This window comes from Simochromis diagramma, unplaced genomic scaffold, assembly GCF_900408965.1.
Source record: "Simochromis diagramma unplaced genomic scaffold, fSimDia1.1 OVJJ01000685.1, whole genome shotgun sequence".
In the NCBI taxonomy this organism is placed as follows: domain Eukaryota; kingdom Metazoa; phylum Chordata; class Actinopteri; order Cichliformes; family Cichlidae; genus Simochromis; species Simochromis diagramma.
Genome location: NW_024387477.1, coordinates 15,146,199 through 15,173,835, shown reverse-complemented (window position 1 = coordinate 15,173,835; position 27,637 = coordinate 15,146,199). Strand labels below are relative to the sequence as shown.

The window sequence follows — 27,637 nt, the reverse complement described above, 5'->3', positions numbered from 1 at the left end:
TGAACAAACATTCGATTAATTGTTGGTGCACATGTGCAAACACAGATTGTACTTTGGAGTAGAAGTCGAGAGTGTTTCTGTCAGGATGGCAGAAAAATTTGGAATGGGACTCATTTCTGTGTCTTTGCTGCAATTTCTGCTTTTAAATGTTCGGCTGGGTTCTGGAGGTATTGTGACATTTTAGTGATGCTCTTTAACTTTAGGTACATTTTCGTTTTGCGGACTTTTTAGCAGCATTTACGTTAAGAAGTTGTTGCTTTTGACTTACGAAATGAACCAGTGGATAAACACAAACTAGCTTTTTCTTATTCCTTTGTTTACTCTAGCTCCGGCTCCATCTGCGGATGAAGTGTTTCTGTCCGGTCAATCATCTGACAGCATTTTGCGCAGACACAAACGTTACAACACTGGACTGTTTGAGGAGTTTCTGCAGGGAAACCTGGAGAGAGAGTGTATAGAGGAATTATGCGACCTAGAAGAGGCGAGGGAGACATTCGAGAATGATGAAAAGACAGTGAGTATTCACTTACTTTGATTTTATTTGGCTTTGCTGGCTGCACCGATCACTGACTTTACTCTGTATTGTAGATGGAATTTTGGACAGGATATACAGGTAAGAGTGTGCTTAATAAATGATTGAATGTGAGCATCTTTTTAGGTAAACTTCTTTATTCTAACTAATTACTACTTATCGTTCCTAGTTTTAAAACTTCAACACTAAAGGTTTGTCTTTTATCTTGTAACATTACCATGTATTTCTTAGATATTCTTTATGTATATTTATGCATGTTTATCTGTAAATGCAAAATGAAATGAAATATTTTCACCTCCCTGATTTTTTAGATTTTTGTATATTTGTCACACTTACGTGTTTCAGTACATCAAACAAATTTTAATGTTAGACAAAGATAACCCAAGAAATACAAAATGTATTTTGTATTAAAAGAAAATATTTATTTTTATTTATTAAGAGGAAAAAATACTATCTAAACCTGGCCCTATGTGAAGAAGAAGTCTTCCCACCCCCTCTTTAAACACATTTTGTAAAGCTGGCTTCAATTTCACTAAGCATACCCAGGCCTGATGACTGCCAGAGGTCAATAATTCTCTATCTGCCAAGCTGAAGTAGGCTAAAAGAACACATCACAATCTAACCATTTCAAAAGCATTACAAAGCCATTTTAAGGCTTTAGGGCTCTGGTAAAGCACCGTGAGAACCATTATCCAGAATTAGAAAAACTTGGATCAGAGATGAACCTTTCCAGGAGTGGCCAGCCTACCAAAATTACTCCAAGAGCACATCAGCAACTCATCCAGGAGGTCACAAAAGAACCCAGAACAACATCTGAAGATCTGCAGACATCAGTTAAGGTCAGAGTTCAACAATAAGAAAGAGGCCTCTGTGTGCAAACTGCCTCTGTGGGAGAGTTCCAAGGTTAATATGACAAAACACAACACAAAAGCTCATCTCCCATTTATTTTCTTCTGTGGACAGATGAGACAAAAGCTGGAAGGTTTGCGTCTCCATCTGGAATAAAGCTTAAAGCTAAAACATAATTTCTTAAAAAGAAGAGTCAAAGAGTTAAACATGCTGGTGGTTGCGTGATGGTCTGGGGTTGCTTTGCTTCAGGACCTGGACGATTCATGCTGGGAAAAACCTCCATTATAGCTGAATTAAGACTATTCTGTGAAGAAAAGTGAGCCTTAAATACCTCCGAGTGATGTCAAAGAACCTTATCAAAGGTTTGACAGTAGTTCTAAGGGTGCCCTGAGCAGCTATTAGGTTAAGGGGCCAATTACTTTTTTACTCCTTTAATATTTATGTATGATATATAATAATAATATAACATAAAATTTAAAAAATAATATAAATCAATATATGTAATATATAATATCAAATTAATTTCAAGTTCTGCGTTTGGATTTCCTCAGATGATAATCAGTGTATGTCAGGGCCATGCCTGAACCAGGGGTCATGTAAAAACATCCTGGGCTCCTACACCTGCACATGTGCATCTGGCTTCACTGGGAGGAACTGTGAGATTGGTGAGTGAATGCCATGTGACTGGATATATAAACTGTAATCAAACAAAATTGGTTTTGTAGTGACATTTCCTACATTTCGTGACAATCTGATATCAGCAGTGATCAGATCAAAGGCTCAAAGGATAAACAAGCAGATGCATTTCAGTCTTCTTCTTCTTTCTAAATTAAATCAGTGTCTCGCATTCAGCATCACTCTGGTTCCAAAATTAGGTTGTTGGCTATTTTAGATATTCTAAAAGCAGCATCCCACAGACCTGGATTTACCTGAATTTTTATTTCACTTTTCAAAACAGATGGTCTGTCTTAAAATAGCTTATGTGAATGGCTATGTGAATCCCTATTTAAAGATAAAAACAAAAATTTAATTTGTTCATCCATTATTGATGTAAATTATAGAGAGGAATTCACAGCTATTGTTCTGATTTAAGATGCATTTTAAGAAAGAAGTTAGGAAGAAAATATGAGGCTACAGAGTTGGTGGATGTCTAAAGTTTTATTCCCTCCACAACAGGTCAAAACTCAGGGGAATAGTTACTAATAGTTACTAGTTACTAAACTAAAAAGATTCATCAGAAACATGAATTCTCATTTCTGCTTTGAACACATTTGTGCTCAGAATGTGGCCTACAGCGCTGAAAGCACATTTAGAAAGGTTTTATTTAAAATTTAGTATTAGCAAGTGAATAACAACATACGAAACCTATTTCAGTGATTATATAAAATATTAAATAGTATTGTGTTACAAAACACACTTCTATATGATATGGTAACAACATGTATATATATTCATTAAGAGGATTGTTTTGAATTAATTATGTTTTGCTTTTTCTCCTCAGCTATAGCAAAAAGATGCGATGTGAACAATGGAGACTGTATGCACTTCTGTGACTCATTAGGAGTCTTTAGAGCAAAATGCTCCTGTGCTAGAGGATACAGGCTGATGCAGGATGGTGTCAGCTGTGAAGCAGAAGGTATCAGCTTATTCCTGTTATATTCAATATCATATTAATGACTTTATATCAATCCTCTTTTCTCACATCACCAGTTGAATTCCCATGTGGCAGAACTGCCCTGACAGCACAGAGTGGAGTATATACAAGATCTGTGCTCCACTATGAGAATGCAAACACCACTTCACTGACCGACACGAACACTACTCCATACCCTCCCTCAACTCCAGCCCCTACCACAGTATCGTTTATGGACACAAGAAATAGACGAAAGAAACTGCCCCTGTGGGTATACAGTGACACTGAGGCCCCCACTGAGGAGCCAGTTACGCCTTATAAACGTATCGTTGGAGGTGAAGTGGTCCTACCGGGAGAGATCCCATGGCAGGTACTGTAATGTCACGAAGCAGACAGCATACCCAGTGCAATTTAAGCAGTTTGCTACAGGAAGTACATACAGGAAGGAAACTCTGGTAGTGGCTTATTCTCAGCTCGGGTCTTCTCTCTTTTTCAGGTAGCCTTGGTAGCACATCCCAGTGGTCATATATTCTGTGGGGGATCCATTCTGAGCGAACACTGGGTTATCACTGCTGCTCATTGCCTGATAGAGGCACAAGGCGCCTTCTTCGTCAGAGTGGGTAAGGCTGACATACAATAAAATGGCGCTGTTTAGAGTATTACTGCGTCTACTCAACTTAACAGCTACCAGAAAACAAATGAATATTAACTATTTGTGATTACTGGCTCTCCTGTTTCTGGTTTCAACAAGATTACAAGATTTCATCCTTTTCTTTTTTTGTGATAGCAGCCTGAGCACCTTTGGATCTTGGACCAGTGACCAGAACATAACTTTAGTTTTTATTTTTTAACGGAGCCTTTTACCATTCCTTGAGCTGTTAATTAAATTATCAATAAATTAACATATAATAATAAAGAAAATAAGTGGGGTGACAGCCCTAGTGTAGTTTTATGGATCAGATTTTGATTTTTAAAAGTTAATTTCTTGCACTTGGAAGAGGAAGTTATTTCATGCATTGTGTTGTGAAGTACATTTAAAAAACAATTCAACAAGATATGATATCTTTGATTATAGGGGAGAATAACATCAACATCAACGAAGGCACGGAGCAGAATCATGATGTGAAGGAGAAGCACATTCACCCACGCTACAATGCCACTCTAAGCTTATACAACCATGACATCGGCCTCCTTTATCTCAAAAGCCCCATCACCTTCTCCAGGGTAGTGCGACCCATCTGCATAGGGCCCATGACGTTCACTGAGGCCTTAGTGAAGGATTCCTCCCCAGCTACAGTCAGCGGCTGGGGCAGAACACGCTTCCTTGGAGCCACGGCCAAGACGCTGCAGAAAGTCGAGGTTCCCTTCACAGATCGCACAGAGTGCACGCAGAGCAGCAGCCAAAGGATCACCCCTGTCATGTTTTGTGCAGGATACTATAATGAGGCCAAAGATGCCTGTCAGGGCGACAGTGGAGGCCCTCACGCAAACAGTATTCACAATACATGGTTCCTCACAGGCATCATAAGCTGGGGGGAAGAATGTGCAAAACAAGGGAAATATGGTGTGTACACCCGGATCTCTCTTTATTACAAGTGGATAAACCATGTTATGGGGGTAACTAAACACAGGATGGCATTTGATTATGAAAACCCTGACCCGTAAAAATAAAAAAGTACTGAAACATTCAAACCCACTTCAGGTTGAAAAACTGCAAGCTGCTTTTTAACTGTAAGAATTTGGCATGCAAATGAATTCATATAAATACGAGTACAGCTTGTAGATGTTGTAAAGAAAGCGGAACGATTTTTTTAAAAGGAGTGAAAATTATTAGACTACAAAAATTCTAGCGTTCAATTCAACAACAGAAGCACAATAAGCTGTAAAAATGCACGTGTAAAGAGAAATACATGAATATGCTTAAATAGTGTTGAGACCTATGATTTAATATGCCCATTCATACTATGCAAATAAATATAAGAGAAAATACCAGTTCATCTGCCCGTATCAGAACATCACTTACATGTTATGTGAATGAATTTGATAAGAAAGATGAATAAAACGAAAATCTGAAAAGCCAAACATCAAATTAAATTTGACCAAAAGCTCAACAAAAAGAGAAAATTCTGCAGTTTTATTATTTAAGACAGCTGCTACTGAAACAAGACAGAAATAATAGATTAAATCAGGGTGAATGACAAAGACCGGGCTTAGTTGTGAGCCACCATATCACCGTGTCAAAACAACTATTATTTTATCACTTAAAAAACATATTATTGCAGCAAATACTTTTGCATTTGGCTTTCTTTACATAAGAAAAGCTGTACAAAAAATGCCTGTGTAGAGTGGTGACTTTAATAATACAAACCAACTCATTGTTCGGTTGCCATGCATTTTTATCGAAAGAAATGCTCAGCAACTAGCGCAGGGTATATGGCTCATCAAGAGACAGAACGTCTCAAGCATGATTTTTGCTTCCCGAGCTGGAAATCTGTGCAAATTCTGCAGCATTTTGGATTGAAATGACAAACAAACAACGTGATTTTTCTCATATAAGGTAATAGAGCAAATAAAGGAGATGTTGCACAAGAATCAAGCATAGCTCCTGTAAAAATATGGGTATGTAATTTCATTTGGGACTTGACAGTAAAATAAATAAATTAACAACACAGGAAATGGCCCCTTCTGCTTTCTAGATTCATTTCCATATCAAATGCATCGTATCAAAGCCAGCCCTCCGACCGGGGGCTCAATTTGATGTGGTAAATTCATATAAGTCTGCAATCAATATTTAATTAACTGTTCAATACAGAGGGTATATTTCATGTTGGCTGTATGATCCATTTTAAAGAGGAACCCAAGATTAACTGAGCTGTAATGCTGGCGAAGAAACAATTTGCCTCTGTGATGGCCGAGTACACACAGCATATCATTCTCTCTCATTCTGCTTCAGTTTTTCTTCCTTTGCTGCATTTGACAAGACAGCTCCCAAAAGATCATGATGAAAATGACAGTGTTTGAGGGCTCTGTGGCATGTGCCTCCCACTTGTCTATGGCACACACAGAGGAATACATTGCCATCAATCTTCATCATATTTGCCTGTGCCTTACATTACCATCTTTGACACGTCAACCGCTTCCTGCATGCAGGAGGCATGTGTCTTCCCTGCCTCCCTCATACATTCATCATACAGCTCAGAAGAATAAACAAAGACAATAGCATCTAGAACACAAGGAAATGCACAGTAAGAGAGGTAAAGCAGCGAGCAATGAACACATTCGGTAAACAATAGGTGGAGTTTTAGTTTCCATCATTCTTCCACCATATTAAAGTGCCCATTGAATGTTTGTGAGGTCAGTTTAAAGCAAGGACAGAGTATTTGATTTTGCAAACAGTATACAAAAGACTCTACAAGAGCAAGAATAAAAAAGGCATTATGGCATGGCACAATTTGGCATTGTAACTCCCGTACTGTACAGAAGAGGACGCCTTAAGGAGCAAAATGTAAGAAAAATGCAATGACGAGATGAAACGCCGAGATACAGTAAATGTTAAAAATGACACCGCATGCGGTGGCATGTATATGTTTTAAGAAAGGTTTTTAGGCAAATCCTGGGTTAGCATCCATTCATCACATACTGAGACAGGAGCTCACACACACACACACAAACCCATAAAGTTACTTTAACCTCAAGTATTAGGATTGAAGAGTCCACAGACTGTGAAATGACCCATTGTTTAAGCAGCAAACTCGCATCCCGATTGCATGTGTTGCAAAGTGAGCGCCAGAGGGAAGAGATATTTATGACTAATAAGAAAAGAGGAAGACCAAACAAGATCCGGGGGTAGCTTGTTGATTGTCCGTAGTGGTTTCATCAGCTCCAGTGTCTTTGTGCAGGTACCTCTCCACACCTTCACTGTCAGAAAACTCTGGTTTAGGAGATTGTCAGTCAAAGCCATAGAAAAAAAACTGTTGTGTAGATTTCCATGTTTGTCTTTTTAATGACTGAACGTTGATGAAAGAAGACGGCATGGGAGGATCAGTTATGAGACAGCTATGGCTCAGTCTGCTTTCTGTCTGTTCATTCTCACCCAAAGGTAAATATAATCACAATATGTGCTTTCTTCTCTATGGGGAGCTGAGCTTTCTCACCTTCAGGTTTCCTGGGTCTACGAGAAAATACACAGACTTTTAGAGAAGAGAATCAGAGTTAAGAAATACTCAATATTATTGTGAGATGGAAGTCTAGGTCTCGTCTTTACCCCCTAGTCTGGAGGAGTTTTCGTGCCTGCTGCCTCCTATAATCAGCTGCAGGGTGGCAGCTGGTAAGAAGCCCTCTTGTTGCAGAGTCACATTTTTCACCAGCCTTTCCACCAGGATGAAGAATTGTGAGGAAAGTGTTTACAGGAGGGAAGGAAAATAACTGTATCCATTCACACGCTGGTAGTTCGGCTGATCACTAAGCCCCATTGACAGGGTTTGCTGAAAGTGGCTGAAAACTCACCAGCGCCCCCTGTTGTCTTCACATTGTAGTTGGATGACGTCTCCACGTTTGATGATGATGCTGTCTGGTCCATTTTGGAGACAGTCAGCCAAAACCCTGTATCTGCCTGGAGACTAACAGAGAAGGAAAACTGTCAAGCAGATTTATTTATACGTCGCTTCTGAAAGCAGGTGTTACAAAGTGTGGCATAAAAAAGGCACGATGAAGAAGAAAATATTAAAGAGAGCGGTTAATAACAGGCACAACAGCCCCAAAATAGATTTAAAAAAAAGGTTCAAAATTATCTGAAAAAGTAACAGTAATAGTCTTAAAAAGTACAATAAGTATGGTTGGGTATTTTGCAGTAAAAGATGACTTACAGGCAAAAGCAATATGGGAAATGTTTCATAATATGTGTGGGGAAATTTCAAAGAGAGATAAGACAACTTTCCTTTTTTGGCATTTAACTAGATAATAGAGGTTACAAAAAAAGCTGGGAGAATTTTAGTTTATACAGTATCTGTAGTTGCATTTGGTCTCACCAGCTGCACCAAAACCTCCTCCTCTGTGTCAGATGGATGGAAGGGGTCGCGACCTCCAGGCCACTCCTCCAGACCCTCGCAGATGTCTACGGAGTGAGGAGCTCCTGGCCAGCCTGGGGCACATACATGACTTTTATCTGTTAAAGGCATCAGCAAGCACATTCTTCCAAATACCACATCTTAAAAGGCACCACGTAGATACTTAGTAACTATGTCGACATCACAATGACCCCTTTGTCACTTACTGGGAAATTAATAAGAAGGTGGAATCAAAAGCTAATCTCAGTAGATGGACCTTTTTCCCTTGTAATCCTCGATGTACTTGTTTCTTCAGATCAAAGTACACCTGAACTGCTGAGGGGGGAAAAGTCAAATATCTATATTAGTTTACGATTTTGAAGAAAATCAGCAACAGCGGCACAACGGTGTGCAATGCAGGTATAGTTTGCAAGATTCCCTTCATTTTATTTTTTTTTTGTGATTTAGTTACTAAGTATCTACTTGATTATAACATAAATGCGCAGCGATGAGATTTTACTCACTCCTACGGTTGTGCTGGTGTTTCGGGGAGTGGGGCTGGGGGTCTGGACTGCTCCTCCCAGACTCTGTCTCCTCTGAACTCACTGATGCCCTCTGCTGTTTGCTGGGAAAATAACACAAAACAACATGAGACCAAATAGTGCACAGAGTCAGAAACACTCAGGACAGGCATTATCCTCAACCATGCACTGGGGTCAGACTATGACTTCTACAGTAATAACACATGGGAAGTGTAAATGCTGCCCCAGGTGAGTCTGTTAAGAACAACTCTTGTTGGGGCCTGTTGTTTCTCATACACCAATGGCCACTTAGGCACCAGCCATACAACACAGAGCACAGCAGCCATTTGCAAGCCTCTTTGTAAAGGGTGGGAAGTAGTACTTACAGACCACTGGCACAAGGAAAGATCTGGTCTCGATTTATTAAGATCCAAATGTAGAGATTTAACAACTTTATTATTGGATGCTGAATAAGAAGTTTTCAGCAAAGCAAATTTCCCGGATGCTTGATCAGATCTCAAAAAACGAGGCCCATCTCAAGAAGCGGCTGTCATGAAGAAATTAAAAAATGGAATGAAACTTAAACTCTTTTTCTGTTTGTCCTTACAATTACATGCAAAATAGAAAATCTGAGGTGCAAGAAATAAGATTGTGTTAGAAACTGTATTAGAAAGCTATGATGGAACTGCTGAGACGCTGGCAGGAGTATTTGGGGATCAATTATGGACTGGAATGAGGCTTATAAAAGTGGGTGCAGCTGGCGATCAGTTTGCAAACACAGCAGCCCAGGGTTTTTAATCCTTAAGGCGGGCCACATGGGTCATGCCAGGGTGAATCAAGCCAGGCTGGGCCAAGCTGTTTACCACTGAGCGTTAACAGCAGGTCAGTGGCGCTGTGGGTAGTGGCAGGGACGTGGCCGGGGGCGTTGCCGGGGGCTTCGGGGACGGGGGCTCCGGGACCGCAGGCACAGAAACACGTCAGCTGACAGCGATACAAAGTCCAGCCCCGGCAGACAGCCCCTGGGAACCCCTCTGGACGGCCGCATGCCCCTGCAGGTAGGGGACGGGAGGAGTGGGGATAGGCAACTAGACAGCAGTGAACACAGTCGGGCATGTGCCCATTTTCATACACCGCCACACACAGCCTCCTACCAGGGCCGTGTGAAATGTCTCATTCACTCAAGCTCTATCACATGTGAAAACTCAGCAAATGCAAATGTTTTAGCACTGACTACATATGGGCGTGTTTTGCATAGGTTTGTGTGTTTGTGCAACTACAGCCTACAGTCATGCACTTACAACAGTGTAAATAACCGTCTATAGTCAGCTGTAGGCACTGACCTCTCAGAGAGTGGTGGAGAAAGTGGCATATGGTCAACGATGTGGCCGTGTTGATATGCTTCATCTGTGAGGAAAAGGTACTATATTATAGACATATAAGGAGAGATGAGCCAAGTCTGTAAGTTGACTATTAACTCAATTTCTTTCTTTTAAGAAAAGCACAGGGTGAAGAAACTGAGCCTAAAGGCTAACCCACCAACTGTGGAACTTTGAATCTGAACTCTTGCTCTCTGAGTGCTGTGAGAGTCAGTTCAAAGCTCTGACGGTTAAAGGGAACCTTTATGCTGAGAATTCTTTTTCCCATATTAACTTAAGTTGCTCTCAGACCTCTAAGCATCTTCTGCTGGTTAGTCAGGATTCTACGGAGCTCATTGAGCCAGGCCATCTTCACCTCCACTGTAGGAGCCTGAAGAACAACACAAACAATAAACAAGAAGAGTCATTTGGATTTTAAAAAATCTGAACATGTTTTTCTCCAGCTACGTTACCATTTCTTCTTTATTTGTAATTAATATGTGCAACAATATGATGACTTTAAATAGATCTTTTTTTGTTTGAATAACATCCCCAAACCATATATATCTTGCTAACTGGGAATGAATACGAGCAAAACCAACAGATTTTGCATTACAGCTTTAGTTGAAATGTTTTTAAAAATGCTGCCTTACCTGAACCACATACACTTCCTCCCTGCCACTGTACCAGATCTCAAACTTCTTCACATCTCCCTTGACATTTTCTGTGATCCCCACAGCAGTCATCTGCCAAGAGACATACACTGTTTACACCGAAGCTGGGACTGGCAGGGCAAACAGCACATCATACATCAGTGTTACATCATGTTAACACATCTGTCCCGTCGCAACACAAGCATTTGCGGTCACACGCACACCTCCGCTGTGTGACTTCTTCCTTCCCACACCCTCAATAATAAATCAAGAGCTGCAGCTGTTAGTGTGACACCAACTGTGACAACTTCAACAAATCTACACACAATAAAAGAAGTGTTACAGGAACACACACATGTTGTGTGAGCAGCACATGTGCTAGGAGCTCACGATAAAGACAGTAGTATTAACTCAGCATCTTCAGATCTATTTCATCACTTTTTATTAAAACAAAAGAACAGATTAGATGTCATGGACAGACCATTTGTATCCAAAGTATTGTGATTTTTTTAAACTATAGGTTGGCTTTGTTTCAAATTATTTTCTTCTATTTTCATCGTTAGATTTCTGGAATTGCTCAATTGTAATTTACAAATCTATAAACTCATATAAATTTTGCCTTCTGTACACCATGTATTGCATGTTGTGGACACTATAGTGCATACATATTTAAACATAACAAATGTTTAAACTAAGAAAACATACCATTTTAAGACAATACTATCTTATTTTGAATTTGATGGCAGCAAAGTGTCACAAAATAGTTGGGAGAGGACAGCCAAAGTCTGCAAAAACAACAAAAATAAACAGCTGAAATAACTAAACAAGCTCCATGGCAACTGGTCAGCATCATGACTGGTGATTTAAAAAAGTGCATCTTAGAGAAGCAGAGTTTTTCAGCAGTAAAGGAATGCAGATATTCGCCATACTGTAAAACCTGAATCTACAAATCATGGAACAAGTTTTCATTTCATTTCATTTAAAATCATAAAAAGTTTGAATATCTGATCATCTACAGTTCATAATACCATTGAAAGGTTCAGGGAATCTGGAAAAATCTCTCCTGAGATCCAGATAAGGCCAAAAATCAATATAAGATGTGTGCGATCTTTTGGCTCTGTGTTAAAAACAGGCATGACTCAGTCAAGGAAATAACTGTATGTTAACACAGTTCACTATGGCATCCACACACTGAAGGTTAGAGCTCTGGAAAACTGTTGTGTTGTCAGATTAATTGAAATTTGAAATTTTCTCATGACCCCTTCGGTGAACCAAAATGTTCTAATTTCTACTCATCAAACCATAAGAAAGCACTGATTTTCCTTAAAAAGAAGTGGCCACTCTTCCAGAAAACTACTGCATTGCTTAAAATTAGACAAACCTTGAGACAATGCTTGAAGCTGTATGAAGGGGTCTTGTCACAGCCATCTCCATGCTCCTCCCTTCGCTTGCATAAAAGTAGCGCTCTCTCGTACAAGAAGAGGTGCCGCTGCATTGGCTTGAAACGAGCCATCTCCTTCATGCGAGTGGGGCCCTTTTTATGGCTGATCCACACACTGAAGGATCCCTGCATCAGCACACGGCCCAGCTCACAAATATCACCCTGTGTATAGTAGAGGGGAGGGGATGTATGCATAAACCTTTGTTGCAAATATACTTTGGCTATTTATAATATAGCAATTCATAGATTGTCACTCTTATCAGTCAAAATGTACTTCACCTCATATCCTGTGATTGCAATCTGGTGCATGGAGTCATTGACTGATTTGAGAAGGTCCAGCATGGCTGCTAGTGCCCCCTGGAGTTCAGAGGTGCCCTCACAGTCTGTGCTATATTTTATCAGCTCCTGAAAATACAGAAACACAGCACATGTAGGTAAATACACACACAAAAGAAAATGCATGCAAACTTACACACAAACATGGCACAAAGCTGAGCATCTGGATGGTAAAGACTGTAAGTGTTGTTGGACCTGAGTCTATTCAGCAGATTCTGTACTAAGAGTTAACGAACGCCAGCAAATTGGCACATTTGCTACAGCAGGTATTTTCAGTGATATCTTTTTATACAAACACCTAAACACAAAATTAATTATAATGAGTGCATTTAAGATGCTGTTTGCTGTATTTGCATGCCGGGATATATGAAGTGCACATTTAAAATAATCCCACATGACAGCTCTGTGTGAGCTTGTATAAAGCAAGTGTGCCGGACCATCTGAAGAACATATTTAAGGCCAGTGTTGTGGAAATGAAAGTATCCCACCTCACATGCAGATTGACTTCTAAATACATTTGAATCATATATTGACTTTCTATACATTTTCATAATATGGTTTAGCTTTCTAACCTTCAGCAGCAGCTGGTATTTTGTGAGGCGCTGGATAGGTTTCAACAGATAGGAATCCAGGCCCAGTTTGTGCTCCAGCTTTTTTTGACACTCCTTCAAATAGAAAATAAAAAAAACATCAATCAGTGCAATGTTGCCAGTGACACATCATAGCATTTCAATTCTTACTACAATTTAAAAAACATTTATTCTGAACTGGTGGTATTAAAATTGTTTCAAACGGCAGTGGTCTATGTTGTATGCTTGTGTAGAACTAATAAATGAAGTGGGCACTTAAAGTAATCTTTTACATTGTGTCAAAACAGTTTAAGAATTTCTTGATGTAAAGTCAACTAACCAAAAAGAAGCCGCAATCTGAGAATTGTCTCCACAGTGCCTCTGAGCGTAGTTTATTCTGACAGTAGCTTTCGTACATTTGGAAGCTTTCTTTCTGAAGGGACAGGAAAAAAGGAACATGTCTTAAAATATGTCTGTAAATTATGTACAAATGATCAACATATAAAGAAGCTGCAAAAACCCCATCATCTCACCCGCTCCAGAAAACACGCTCCCACAGCTTCAGGAGCCTCCAGGCATCCTTCCAGGTCCTGAAGGAAAACTCTGAATTCCCATAAAAGTCCAAAAGATCAAAAAATAGATGTCAAAAGCCAAAGAAAGTGGTCTAAGAAAGACCATCCTACAAATTACCCTTTATACAATAACTGAAACATGAGCTCGCAGCTCACACTGCAGTAACCACTATAGTTAAAAACAGCCTTTTACAACAGAATTATTGCGTCCCAGCATATTTGACTTGTAAATTGAACAAATATATATGTAGATCTCATTAATCATTATTATTTGTCTTTATTTTTTCATGTTTTATCAAGTCTAAATGGGATATGAGTCCTTAATCATTCACCTGCTGTGAAAATTGTAAATCTCTGGCATGTTTCCAAAGAGAATGTCTCTCTTGCTGCGAAGTATTGGGGGCAGGACCCCCGACAGAGCTGGGTTGTCCATTTCAGCCCTGTAACCCTGCATTATTTAGAGGAACATGACAGAAGAAATATATGGTTTATGAAAACAGCATTACTTATTAATCACAAAGAATCATTTGACTCAATCTGAATTCAAACGATCGTAAACATACAGTACGCACATTTAGAAGTATTTAACAAGGAGAATCTCATATTTACTTTAAATTAAAAGAAATTATGATTTCTTACCAGTAACACTGACAGCAGCTCTTCCACATAGATTCTTTCAGTTTCTATGAGTTCCCTCATTACATGACTGTGACACAAACATATACAAGCATGCAAAAGTAGAAAGAGATAGAGGACATCATTAGCACTGAACAAAGAGAATAGCTAAGTAAACAGCATCAAGAGCAGCACTGATGACAGACAGATGGGTGGACGGATGCTTCCTCCTCACCGCTTCAAGAGATCTGGGCTGTCGTCTCCATCCAGACTGTACGACACACAGCTCCGGCTCTCCTGGTAGTCGTGCATCACCTCTATCTGAACACACCACAGATGGACAGCACTGACTCTTCCATTTGGGTTTAGACAAAATTTTAATGCACTTAACAATTTATTGGGCCAAATAAGAAAAGTTACGTAATGAAATGACGAAGTTTGGAGATGGCGTGAAAATGGAAGTAAATAAGCACAACTTTTATTTGTTACGTACTTTTCGAGAGTTGGGGACCTTTCTCGATGCTCTTTTCCCAGGCAGAGAAAGATCGAATGTGAACTTCAATCCATCACCTATGAAAGCAAGATCAGCAACAACTCATCAAGAGTGGGATTCAAAAACACTAATTAAAGCATCAACACTAAATAATACACAAGTGATTTGTGATCCACAGATTTATAATCATAATTTGCATTATGATAAGTTGCTTTCTGTAAAGGTGTGATACCAAAGCAGCATGTACAGGTTTAAAGCAGGCCTGTGAGTGTATTTGTGATCCCAGCTGAATCCCTCCACAACAGTCGAAGCTCAGCTGAGCGTTATCATCAGTTATGTGGGTATACGCATGTGTGAGGACGAAATATATATTTGAACCAGATAAAATGAATCAGATCAGATCTAACCCTCTTTTTCATTTATCTCTTTTCATACAGAGATAAAGGTGTACCGAGTATCTAAGAAGCCTCTAAGGGGCTCATAACCACTCCCGCTCTTTCTCTCATTAGTATGGTTTCCTGCTACGCAGAAAAAAAACATTAAAGACATGAATGGAGAATAATCTTTTTACAGTTGCACATTCTTAAAAAACACAAACACAGACACCAGATAACACATACTATGCCAGTTGGATATGCTGCATAATGTTAGCTTTGTGCAGCCTCCCGTGAGACATAGCAGGAGAAGAAAAGTTCTTTAATGTATATGAACCACATATGGTTGTATAGCAACCAACATGACTAATAGCTTAGTCAGGCATTTCCCAGTGGACCGATTATACCTGCGACCCCTGCTCTAGCTCATTTGTAACGGGGGTGTGCTAAACCTGACGGCCATTGAGGAAAACCTAGTTGCTAGGCAGTGAATGTATCTGATAATGTTACATGTCATGTGTTCAATGAATCATGGTGCCTAAAAGAAAGAAACAAGAAGGAGAGCCAACAGTGTGAGCTTATACCATACGCTGCAAATCTGGGCATTTAATTGAGGACAAGTGATACTTCATCCAGTGTGAGAAAAAAAAAGAAAAAAAGTCATCATTTGTGTTCATAAACGGGGTGACAAATTCTCTATTTCAATAACGATTCTTCTTTTGAAGTAAGCTGGTTTGTATCTGTGTGCCTGTGCTGTACCATGTTTTGGAGAGAAGAGCGGAGACTTGGATCGTGGTGTGTTTTCAGGCCTGGGGGCCACCAGTTGGACCGGTCGTACGTGTTTATCAGCCAGCTTCCTTAGACAAGCCTGTCGATTCTGGATCATCTGCTGTACTGCTGCGTGCTTCTCAAACATTTTCCCAATCTGGGCCTACAGAGAGCCAAAAAGAAAGGGAGAGGGAGAGAGAAGAGATGTAAGGCAAAGGAGTTTTCATTGTAATGTAACAATCCAATAACGTGACTGCTTGAATTAGGTCGGAATTTCTCTCATTATACGTTTGGTTTTGTAACATTGTTTTCACATATCAGGGTCGGTTAGCTTACTTGAAAATGAGGTGTAATAACAGCCTCATATTCAGCGGTTACAATGTCAAGTCCTGAGCTCAGCATAGACGGAGCCCCTTCCAAGAGCTTCTCAATGTCCCTCAGAGCAGCCTGGGCCCCCTCCTTAGACTGAAACTTATCTACTAGCTGATTGGCCAGTAGATATGCCGCATCATCACACCAAGTCTGGGCCTGAAGACAAAGGGCGCATGCATATCATACAAGAGATATGAGTGTGCTTGCATGTTCGTATATAAATGTGTATCTCTAAATACCTGCCCAAGACAAAGCAGCATCTGGTGCGTTTGCAGAAGACGAGTGTGTTTGGTCTTGAGAGCAGCAGTGAGTGTATCACAGTAGTGACGAAGCTCATTGCAGCGTTGCATGATGAGAGCCATGGCATAGTGGTGACCAGCTGATAGCTGGTGTCCATGAAGGATGATTATCTGGGCCCGAGCTGTCACCTCCTGATCAACAGGGAATCACACCAAGGAAGGAGTCAGTTTTATTGGACGTACTATAAAAACTGAAAGATTCTGGCAACCCTATATACATATACAGGTATATGCAAAAATCTAGTACCTCCGGACATATTATGCAGTTTAGTTATTTAAAGGAAATTTGAGTTAGAATTTGGTGCTGTAAATACACACTAAAATTACCTCATTTTAATTTAAATAGTAGCAGAGCAAAAAAAAAAGCTTAATTTTAATTAATGTTGGAGAAACACTGACCTGTGCATTGGACTCTAGATTGTTCAGCCTTTTGAGGGCCTGTTCTGTTTCAGCCAGACTGTTCGCAGATATGCATAGTTCCCTCTCCTGAGCTGTGAGATGCTCTAGACATAACTCCATCTAAGCAGAAAAGAAAAGACTAACTATAAAGCAGACCTCTGTTAGATTCCAGAGGCATTAGTCACAAAAACACAAACATAGACAGACAGGTAGATGACAACCTTACCTCCTGAAAGCTTTGCTCATATCTGAGCAACTGGAGATACTGATGGAGCTTTAGATGATGCTTCTCAAAAAAGCCGTCAAAGGCAGACTCCATGTCTCTGAGCTGGGCGAGAAGCCTAAAAACACGAAGTGCATTCCCTTTGATCTCATTTGCTTCTCCTATTAAAGCTACTGCTCAGTAAGCATTAGTTTTACACTTTGGCTAGAAGAAGGACGGTGTAGATTACAATTTTACTTTGAAATATACTTTTTTAAAACAGCTACAAGACAAAAACTGTTGCTTGAAGATAATTTACCTTTGCACAGTCTCCCAGTCCAGCTTCACGTCCCACTGGGAGTCATCCTCCTTCGCAGTGGTCTCCAGGCTGGAGAGAAGATGACGACCCTCCTTTGACACCGACCTGATTGCATCCTTCCAAAGGAGGAAAAGATTGTAGCACATAACACTAGATTAATGTCAAAGTTTTGATATTACTAAACGTATCTCAATGGAAAACATCAGTTTTCTGTACTTACTTTCAGTTTTCTGTACTTGTCCGTGTGCAACTCGAGGAGATACTCTATGGCTTTCGCCTCTTCAGGCAGCTCCGTCTCTGCCAGCTCAGTACCAAAGCCCTGTAGCATCTGTGCAATGTCTTTGACTGTTACAGCGAAACTTTCAATGGCCTGTATTGAAAAATGCAAACGCAAAAACAAAGCAATATGAGTGCATAGACAGTTAATTACACTGTAGTATTCATTTGAGTAGGAAAAAAGAAGAATCTTTGACTCACTGTTCTTAATAGAGTTTTAACAGTAAAAAAGGGCCCTGATGTGACATATGCAAAGAAGCAAGACAGCACAGCCACATTAAGAGCATGCTGATGTCACTCTGGAGAGGTTTGAAAACTCAAGAATACTTTGGAAGGTGACAGAATGTATATTGAATATCTGTAAAAATGTCAGCTCTGTCATAGAGGGAGTGTAGAACGATAGATTTTTATTGTTTGACTGGACTGTGCTTTTGAATCTGGAGCTCACCGTCCGCAAAACAATCCAGTCACTGTGACAGTAGTCCAGAGTGCCTCCAAACTCTGACGTCAGCTGGTTCTCATCAATGTAGCGCAGCAGGTCTGTGACAGAACTCAGCATCACCACCTAAAGGTACAGACAGAAACTGAGACCTGACAGATGCTCACTTTATAACTCTTGTTTTAAAAGATATCACAGGTTGTTTTTGTAGATGAGAAAATGTCCAAATACGTCTGCCATACTGAAGATGGTATGATCAACTACTGACACGTCTGTGTGGTCTGTAGCTTTCTGGCTAATGGGATTATTAGAACCATTTGGCATGCATAAGAGGTTGCTATAATTATTTAATAATAATTAGGTCAAAAGTTCATACTGAAATCAGTTCTCGGTTCTTGGTGGTGTTCACCAAAAAACATGTGACTTATGGAGCTCAAGGTTGTAATAAGAATGAGGTGTACCTCGTTTTGATGGGACACATGTTTGGTAACTGAGGAGGAGCTGCCTTACTGGCATTTTGAGCATGAAGTCCTCCTGGCTGAAGCGGAAGCCTATATCAGTAACAGTACGGTGGAAGAAGCTGGTAGGTCGGAGCACCAAGACCAGGTGGAGGTTCCCAGGAAAGGAAGCCTTGATGTGGATAAAAAAAAATACAATAAAATAAAAAACAGAGGTTAGTGTATGATTGATGATGAGGCATATTTATGAGGACTCGGTATAAATCTAAACTTTTGTAGCTAACCTCACTATGTTGGACAAAAACAAATATATGAGCTTTTTTCCAGCATCGACATAAAAACGAATGTATGCTTTATAAGCAGAGGAAGAAGGAGAGAAAGGGGTGAATGTTAATCAGTAATCGCTAGAGTGTGCCACTCAAGCAATTACTGTCAGACTGATGAATTCAAGGTTCAGTCAGTGAAGACTGCTATTTACAGGCCTCTGGATTTCATCATCAGGTTATCTGAGGTCACTGCGTGTAGGAATTTCTGCTCGGGATCTACATTTTACCTCAAATATAAGGGCTGCATTTCACCAGCATTCTGCATCTCTAGTCAAGTCTAACTGAAGATGTGCTGAAAACCACAAGTAACTAAGGCGTATTGCATTCGAACCTAAAGGGCAAGCAAATAAAATAAATGCCTATTTTGGGGGCAGTTGGCAGTTCGTCTTCGGAAGGTTGCCGGTTGGAGCCCCCGGCTCCGACAGTCTCGGTTGTTGTGTCCTTGGGCAAGACACTTCACCCGTTGCCTACTGGTGGTGGTCAGGGGGCCCGGTGGCGCCAGTGCCCGGCAGCCTCGCCTCTGTCAGGGCAGCTGTGGCTACCATGTAGCTGCCATCACCAGTGTGTGTGTGAATGGGTGGATGACTGAATGTAGTGTAAAGCGCTTTGGGGTCCATAGGGACTAAGTAAAGCGCTATACAAATACAGGCCATTTATATCTTCAGGCATAGGCAAAGTACTTTACATCGTTTACATTATGTAGCTTCGAGTGGTGCAGGAGTCAACTCTGCAGCAGAGTTATTTATTTATTTATTTTATATGCATGGGACATTTACTTGTCCCGAATCGACCTCTTACCCTCAGGATACATGCACTACAAAAAGTCATCAGTCAAACTACACAGGGGATCGCTCAGGTATCACACACAACCGACCGCATGACTAAGCACAAAGCGCGTTCTGCACCGCAGTGCTACACTCGCCAGCACCCACAGCTGATGCCCCCGCTGCATTCGCCCTGCCCGCCTAGTAACTTCAACTTAACTCTTCACATGATGGATTAAAACAAACCAGCGGCTTATTACCGGGCTCCTCCGGATCTTCGGCATTCGTCGCCGGTAAAAGCAATCGGCCATGGTATTGGAAGCCATCTCGGCAAAGTATAAGTGCCCGCCCGATCACTGAAAATCTGTGCCAAGCTGAGGTATGCAGCTCCCTCCGGATGCCTGCCCACAGCCGCAGCACTGCTGCTGCCCGCTGCTGCCCGCTGCTGCCTCAGACAGCAGAGCGTGGCAGTACACTGCAACGTCTCCCCTCCCGCTCGTCTTCCTTATCCCTTCCTCTCCTCAGCATCCCGCGTCATCACTCAGTTTTTGCTTACTCACAGATTTGCAGCCCTATGCGACGGGACATTCGATACAGACCGGACCTTTGGGGTCTTCTGCAAACTATGCACTACTCGCAAAAACATAAGAAAAAAAATAACAAATTACTATAATGAAAAACATATTGCTTTAATAGTGCTATTCAGGTATTGTTCACGGTTTCAGTACCAGAGAGAGCAACTCCTAAATTAAATAGCAGCTTCTGAGCAAAGATACGTTGCAGCTTACAAGTGAAGATAAATAATGTATTTGTTCTGCACATCGATTAAGTTAGAAACAGTTTTTATGAAATAAAATATACGGAACTTACTGCTATCCTGGCAAGCGCCGTTTTGATAGATGCCCAAGTGTCCAGCCTTCGGTCTAAAATAATGATAAATTTGACTCCAGGTTGCCTCGTTCTGCAAGCAGTAATAGGCATTTGTATAAGTCTGTGCAATGATTGTGAATTTATTGTTTTAGAGCACACAGATACAAAATAAGCAAACATAAACAAGCACATATTTGGTACTGTAATTCCATATTATTCCATATTATCTAAAAATGTTTATACCAATCAAAATCATGTGTGAGGGAAAAGAAAGACCAATAATCTGATTTAAGCTTCCTTAATCTCTTGAAAGAATGAGGCTTAGAGGACACCAGAAAGGGCATTTGACCCTGAGATGATGAACGCTAAAGGCCAGTTCAGCTGTGCTCAGAATACAAGCAACTGAGGTTTTGGTGCACTGCAGTGAGTGAGAGAGTCATAAAAAAAAACGAGCAAGAACACACCGAGGGATGAGAGTGAGGTAGGTAAAAACTTTGGTTAGAGCTTCCTCTGGAATGTCACTGAAAGCTGAGCATTCTGGGAGAGTGATGATAACGCTGGAGTCTTCCCCACGGCCCCCTGGGAAGCACAAAAAGCAATGACTATCTTTCAAAGATACAAGATACATAACAGTAAGGAAATGATTAACAAAACTCACCTGACAGGTATGCTACCTGTTTCTCTATATAGCCTCCCACTTCCTTCATGCTCACAGGCACAGTCACCTCTGCAAGAAGGTCAGAAAAATCTAAGCTTTTAGGAAAGCAGTGCAAAAATATAAACAAGTAGTCACTTAAATGTAAAAAACAAAAACAACAAAACAAAGCATGGATTTGTTTTGTGCTTTTTCCTTAGAACACCCGTTTGGTATGTATCTAAATTAAAATTAAGTTAGTTGCATAATTTTTTGTTCTTTTTCCTCTATAATACCACAGTGGATTTTCAGTGGAAATCAACCCATGATTGAAGTGCAGACTTTTAACTTTAAATTTTAAACAAAAAATTTTATATTAACAGTTAAGGGATTACAGCCGTTTTTACACATAGTCTCCCATTTTCAGAGGCAGAGCCTGATTGGATTGTTTTTAATACTGAAAATCTTTTATAGCCTTTACTGCAGCCACCTTCAGCTCCCGCTTGTTTGTGGGTCTTTCTATGTTCAGTGTTTTATTCTAATAACTGAAACGCTTGTTCTATTGGTTTGAGATCAGGTGACTGATTTGGTCAGTGTAGAATACTTTTTTTTTCATGAGCTGTTTCTCTCCTCCGTATTTTTCTCTTCCCATCACTGTGAGACAAAGTGCGCCGTAGTATCATCTGTTCAAAGCTATTTTTGAATGAACTTGCAGACTTTTAGAGTCTAATCTGAACTTCCTGTAACAAGTGGTTTGCACCTGGTTGTAAGCGCTTTGTATTTTCATCCATGAAGGTGCCTCTTGATTGTACACTTTGACAAGGATACTCCTTACTCCTCAAGAGTGTTCTTGACTTTGTTTGATTTTATGTAGTCGTGTATTTAGAACATGGAAATAATTCTGTCATCATGCATTCATGTCTTTTTGGCCTCATATTTACAATTACCATGTAAAGCTGTAAAATACAAATTCAACACGCTGAATGAGGTTCAGATATTATTCCTGCTTCATTGTCATTTAAAAAAAAAAAAAAAAAAAAAACAACAATAAGAAAATAGGTCTCATTTCACCATAAAACTGTCAGTCAAATTTCCAATTACCTTTTACTCTGAAAATGAAGGTCACAGTTAAACAGTTACTGCTATACTTTTGTTCAGCTCTTTGAATTCAAGCTGAAAGTCTGCACATCAATCACATCTGGGTTGTCTTATTTTAAATCCGCTGTGGTGGTGTGCAGAGGCCAACAAACTATGGGCCTAATCACACCAAAAAAAGTTAACTATGAGTTGCTGTTTATAAAGACAGTAACACAACACAATCACCTTTACATCGAGGAAGAAAAGAATGGCTCACTGAAACCTGACCAGCCTCGGTCTACTTGGAATTTTGCTGATGAATTATTAAACATCAGCATGTACAATCCATGGTCATGAACTTTCAGCAGCTGCCTCTGTGGTTAGATGTAAAGCCTGCATCTGAAGCCATCCTGTGAGGTGAAATTACAGCATCTGAAGTGATATTGGGGTACTTTTAAGTCTGCCTGCATATTTTATGCTTAGTGTTATTAGTGTTCTAGTCAGCCATATGTCCAGGAGGCAAACACACAGTCAATGAGTCATTGTTGTGTTGTGACTGCTAACATATGCTCACTTTTCTGTTACAGTACATCCAGTGGATCTAGTGGATGATCTCATTTATAGTGAAGCTTAATGGGGGGAAATAAGCAGCATCACCAAATAAAGCTTCCTGGCTTTCACTCCAATTATGACAAAACTGCATCCAGGAATATTACTCACATTATAAAAGGTGGTTATTTGTTAAAGCAATACTAAAGGTCACTGTGTGCTCATCTACAATGAACAGACATTAAAAATTAATTGAAGCTGCGAGAGAGAAAAATCCATCCAGAAAAAGATTAGAGAAGGCTAACCAAACAGAGGAAGAGTAAAGAAGGTGTTATTTTCCATGAGTCGACTGCAGTAACAGTGCCCGTCAGGCTGTCAGGGAGCAAGTAATGAGCTCTACTTCTACCTGCTGAATATTTGATGTGTTTCTGTAATAGAGAAGAGATAAGCCAAGCAGGCCCCTGCAGGACCAGTGATTGGACTGTGCACACGTAGATTCAGGATGAAATTACCGCCACACTGCAATAGTTATATAATGATCTTTATCTGATGCCACAACACACTCAGAAGGTTAGGACAGGTCTTAAATGAGTAGATCTTATATAATGTAAATTCACGATAAAGCACATTTTCCAACAGGTTAATGCAGCATATGTGGATATAAAACCGTGTGAGCAGGAAGAATGTAGAGGAGTGCATGATGCATTGGATTAAACCATGCAAATGTGTAAAATGTTTAACGTAAGCAATTAGAAATTAGCGAGCCATAAGAAATTTTATTGTCACCCTAACATGTCCAGAGTACAAAAGTGTACACACTGCAGACTTCAGCTTTATTTGATCAAATGAGAGGTAGCCTGGGCTGCAAACTGCAGCGTGTTTAATAAACGTGCCAGTTTGTGGAAACACTGCACTCGCCCCCCCCCCCTCGCCCTCACCCTGCAAGATTACCAGCCTATCTCGTGACTGAAAGCACTTAAGAACACTGCCAAATAAAATGCCCTGTAGTCCTTCAATCAGTCCTTGTGCCTCACGGTACACCACTCAGGAAAATGTGGAAAATATAAAGCACTAATCATTGTGTACCATAACAACTATAACGAAATTTATAAATAGGTAAATCTTTGTGTACTTTACCAAAGTTATTCCTCTGAGGAAACACTGATTCTCTTTTATCTTGCGTCATGACCTTTCCAGGTGACATTAGGGTGAAAGTCAAATAACCTCTGTTTGCTCTTCTGTTCTTAGTCACAGAGAAGGAGGAATGTTTGCCAGTGTGCTGGGAAGCAGAGATTTGATACCGGTCAAGAGATCTAGACTCAGACCAATCCTCTGAGTCTGCTTGCTGAGCTGAAGGCAGAGGAGCTTATCTCTATTGTCCAAACAGATGAAATCGGTGTTGATTTCGTACCACTTCTATATAAAGCAGTCGCCGCCACTGTTCTTTTCCATTTATTAATCTTTTATAATAATGAATCGCATGCTTTTAAACAACGATTGCTGGAGGAAAATGTCACGAGTGAAAATGAATCTCTACAAAATGAGGAGTGCCTGCAGAGCACACCCTTCAATATAAGATAGCAGTATTAATATGTTGATAAAATGTCAAGTCCAATGCACTAAAGCTACTGAAGCTCTTTAAATGTGACTTTCAATTTAACACTTACTAAAATGTTCTGTAGAGAAAAGAAATGTACCACTGGTGATTTCATAATAAAGTCCAAAAAACTGTTCATATTGCCCAGTTTATTTACACAGAACAGCAATTCTTAGTAAAATATAAAAAGGCTGATTCAATGCAGAACGTGCATTCTCATGGTTGATATTGTAGTCTGATATTACAGAGTCCCAAAACGTAGACACATGTAATCCCTTTCAGAGCAAGAAATCCCTTCTTAAAGATACAAACAGCTTCGCAGTACAGAGTGGCCTAGCCTCATACTGCTTTTAGGTCATGAGTTATTTCGCTAAATGAAGCTTTAAATGCTAAGGGGATTAGACTGGTGGGTGACTGCATTCTGATAGAAAAGGGTAGAAGAAAATTAAGTATTAAAGTATTCTACCCGCTGGGATACAAGCAATCTAGATTGGTTTTAAACCAGAAAGGTCTGAATTGCAGAACCTGCACAATCACAGAAAAAGGCTTCGGATTGGAAGTCCTGGTGCTTTTAATATTCACTTTGAGGATATGTGACCTGCACCAAATACTTTCAGTGATTTTGTTAGAATTTGTTATACTGTGACTGTATTTATTCTGAATATAAGAATATATATAACTGGATATATTTGCTCATGATGTGCTACATGCCATTTTACTTTGTGTTTAGTCATGAGCTTCCCTTTCATATTTTATTAATCTGTGGTATCTAGAACACAGCTGCCTCTGACTCTGCAGGTATAAATGCCATAAAATTATAGATGTCTGCATGAAACTGAGTGGGAGAGACATTCCAAATTGAGGCACTTAAAGCAGCTCAAGTGTCAGTTGAAGCTGAACCTATAAAAGGGTGTCTGAGTGTCAGCTGAGATTAAAGCGACCCATCAGAAATGTCAGTCAATACTTAAGCACTAAAAGCTTCTAAACAGTCGATGGGGGAGAATTTTTCAGACACAGAAATGTTATTATCGTTGTATTCTCAGTTATAAAGTTTGGTGTCAAGAGTATGGTGGAAGATTGCAAGACAAAACTGCTTATGTTCCATAAGCTAGGGGTAAGCCTAATAAAGAAAAATGCACTTTAGCATGTATCATTAATGATAAATGCATGATTCGTTTTGTACAGCAATGTAAAATAAGGAGATTATGACATTCCCAGAGAATAAAGTTTAAATGTCATCCAGGGGACAACAATTTTTGCTTGACTTAGACAGAACTTTTCCATGCTGTCTGTTATTTCCACAGTCTAGAAACCTAACCCACGGCAGACATAAGGAGACAAAGTTCCATCAATTAGGCAAATAACTCTCGCTTCCCAAAATCCAGAAATAATCTCAGGATCCTCTGGAGAAAGGTGTTCCGGTCACAGCAGGTGCTATATATGTTCATTCCATCACCTTCTTTGTTCAGTTCACTTCTGTAAGGCAACTTCAAAATAATGATTGGCAAAAGCATTAGGGTTTGGAGATGTTATTACTATGTATTTAGTTTTTATTATGTTCAACCTTTTCCTTTCCTCCACCAAGTGTAGTAATTAAAATTGGGTGACAACTGTAAAGTATTCTGTAAACAGTAAACTAAGGGTCAACATCCAAGAAAAATTACAAGCTGCATTATGTAATTTATAAGAAATCTATTCGTGTTCTGTTTGATTTAGTTGACAGTAATGGTTTGTTTTTCGCTTCCTGCACTCCCCTAAACTGATCCAAAACCCACAGTCCTCGCATATCGAGGTTACAAATCCTTACTATGGAAGAATATCCATCTGTGATGGCCTAAAATAGCCAACATAATCCCTGCAATAGCTCACTGTTGAGGCAGAGATACAGGAAATGGCACATCAATAATATTGCCTAACCCAAGAGAGTGCAGCTCTCCTGTTACCTCCCATCACGTTTCTCAGAAGTCACAAATGAACACTGTAAATCAAACCAAATGCACCCTCCTGCTACACTGTTCAGAAAGCACCAATCTGAAATGTAATAATAAGGAATTAGTTTTAGAGCAGATAGAGGATTACATTCAAAAGCCTGGTGGTTACCACAAGTCTAAAGTGGGTTGTCAGCATCACGTGTACTCACGCTGCAGAGTGCTCTCTAGCTGGGAGCCTGCCTGTAGAAGGCAGCGGTAGCTCTCCATCTCCTCCTTGGACTCTTTCCTCAGCTCTCTGTCCTCCTGCAGTGAGGCTGGGCCCATTCCCTTCGTCTCTGACACGAGATCAGCCAGAGGAGAACTGACGCTACTTTTGGGAGGTAGTGACAGTATCCCGGGCCTCACATCCTCTTCACAGCCCCATGGCTCTCCATAGCCATTTATTTAAACAAGGAAAGTTTTTCCACCTCCCTCCGCGGGTCCCAAGATCCAGATGGGACAATTCCCCGAGGCTGCCACTGGCTGTTCCTGACCTTGAGCTGCATAGAGCGCCTCCACACTGAGCAGCACAGCTACGACAGGAGAACTGTCCACACAGGCAAACAAAACACTAGTATGTCGTCTCGTTGTCGCCCCGAGCGAGTGCGAGGTTTCCCCCCCCCACCCTGCCCTGCTCTCAGCAGCAGTCAGCTACTTCAAAACAAACAGAGCTCCTCCATCTGGACACTGCTGCCTCCCTCTCCCTCTCTCTGAACAGTAATGCGTCAGCTCTGCATCGCAGGGCTCAAGAGTCCGGACCCGATATAGTGCCAACTCCCTCCCAACTTTTCTGCTCTCTCACACACGCCAAGCCTTCAGCATGTCACTGACTAACAGTAGCCTGAAGTGTTAGGCTGCTTGGCTATCATGCTCATGTGCCTATTTCTCCTGTGTCACTATAATATAGATGCACAAACTGAGGAGAATAGCGCCATTGATAAAAAATTAAAATCTTCCACACCCTCAGCCAACAAGTTTGACCCTTGTGAAACAGCCTTTAATACACAACAATCACATTCAAACCGAAGAACAAATATGAAAGAGTGGCATTGTGTACATACTGTTGCAGTGTCTCTCTCTCAACCCAACTCCCCACAGCTCAGCCCACAACTCCCTGGAATAGATCAACTGCAGAGTGCAGAAAACGTGTAAATATGCATGTATGTAAATCTCTCCTATACAGTGACGGCGATTTAATGTTTTGTTTTTTTTAATCCGAGGCCATGCATGGAGCAGTGGGAGAGCAGTCACTCAGCTGATCCAGCTTAGCCTCTCAGCCCCCCCCTCTCAGGCACACACATTCAGAGCTTCCATCAGACAAAACCTGCTG

At 40.5% G+C, this 27,637-nt stretch overlaps 2 protein-coding genes across 6 annotated transcripts; one reads left to right on the top strand and one right to left on the bottom strand.

The window, feature by feature from the left end:
• Window positions 1-36: 36 nt before the first annotated feature.
• Window positions 37-5,114, top strand: f9a (coagulation factor IXa). 3 transcript variants are annotated; one of them, XM_040015141.1, is made up of 8 exons: window positions 37-167; window positions 327-514; window positions 589-613; window positions 1,933-2,046; window positions 2,883-3,017; window positions 3,092-3,384; window positions 3,511-3,634; window positions 4,090-5,114. In XM_040015141.1, exons 1-8 carry the CDS (start codon window positions 86-88, stop codon window positions 4,677-4,679), a joined length of 1,551 nt encoding a protein of 516 aa, XP_039871075.1. In that variant the 5' UTR covers window positions 37-85; the 3' UTR covers window positions 4,680-5,114. The 3 variants fall into 3 exon arrangements, with proteins under 3 accessions (XP_039871075.1, XP_039871076.1, XP_039871077.1); XM_040015142.1 differs by having other exon boundaries at window positions 80-203; XM_040015143.1 differs by lacking the exons at window positions 37-167; window positions 327-514; window positions 589-613 and adding an exon at window positions 907-1,743.
• On the bottom strand, window positions 4,580-27,566 carry mcf2a (MCF.2 cell line derived transforming sequence a). Of its 3 annotated transcripts, XM_040015138.1 has the most exons (30): window positions 26,478-27,566; window positions 21,139-21,207; window positions 20,945-21,059; window positions 20,481-20,571; window positions 18,573-18,692; window positions 18,072-18,188; window positions 17,568-17,717; window positions 17,348-17,463; window positions 17,053-17,167; window positions 16,827-16,946; window positions 16,368-16,559; window positions 16,093-16,284; window positions 15,748-15,919; window positions 14,615-14,691; window positions 14,357-14,442; window positions 14,146-14,212; window positions 13,839-13,954; window positions 13,468-13,537; window positions 13,275-13,367; window positions 12,938-13,030; window positions 12,309-12,434; window positions 11,970-12,191; window positions 10,589-10,681; window positions 10,248-10,326; window positions 9,921-9,984; window positions 8,584-8,684; window positions 8,042-8,154; window positions 7,521-7,633; window positions 7,279-7,382; window positions 4,580-7,185 (listed from the first exon to the last, which is right to left on the bottom strand). In XM_040015138.1, the coding sequence occupies exons 1-30, from the start codon at window positions 26,590-26,592 to the stop codon at window positions 7,145-7,147; spliced, it is 3,342 nt and encodes a 1,113-aa protein (XP_039871072.1). In that variant the 5' UTR covers window positions 26,593-27,566; the 3' UTR covers window positions 4,580-7,144. The 3 variants fall into 3 exon arrangements, with proteins under 3 accessions (XP_039871072.1, XP_039871073.1, XP_039871074.1); XM_040015139.1 differs by lacking the exons at window positions 20,481-20,571; window positions 20,945-21,059; window positions 21,139-21,207; window positions 26,478-27,566 and adding an exon at window positions 19,871-20,448; XM_040015140.1 differs by lacking the exons at window positions 20,481-20,571; window positions 20,945-21,059; window positions 21,139-21,207; window positions 26,478-27,566 and having other exon boundaries at window positions 18,524-18,635.
• Window positions 27,567-27,637: the final 71 nt, after the last annotated feature.

What these genes read in the sequence shown, in the direction of transcription:
- f9a (XM_040015141.1), top strand. Translation starts at nt 86, where the DNA reads ATGGCAGAAAAATTTGGAATGGGACTCATTTCTGTGTCTTTGCTGCAA. An exon ending in TGTCAGCTGTGAAGCAGAAG is followed by an intron (nt 3,018 to 3,091) that starts GTATCAGCTTAT and finishes TCACATCACCAG; the next exon opens with TTGAATTCCCATGTGGCAGA. An exon ending in CGGGAGAGATCCCATGGCAG is followed by an intron (nt 3,385 to 3,510) that starts GTACTGTAATGT and finishes TCTCTTTTTCAG; the next exon opens with GTAGCCTTGGTAGCACATCC.
- mcf2a (XM_040015138.1), bottom strand. Translation starts at nt 26,592, where the DNA reads ATGGGCCCAGCCTCACTGCAGGAGGACAGAGAGCTGAGGAAAGAGTCC. An exon ending in AGCTGCTGTCAGTGTTACTG is followed by an intron (nt 13,955 to 14,145) that starts GTAAGAAATCAT and finishes TAAATAATGCAG; the next exon opens with GGTTACAGGGCTGAAATGGA. An exon ending in CCAGCAGAAGATGCTTAGAG is followed by an intron (nt 9,985 to 10,247) that starts GTCTGAGAGCAA and finishes TTTTCCTCACAG; the next exon opens with ATGAAGCATATCAACACGGC.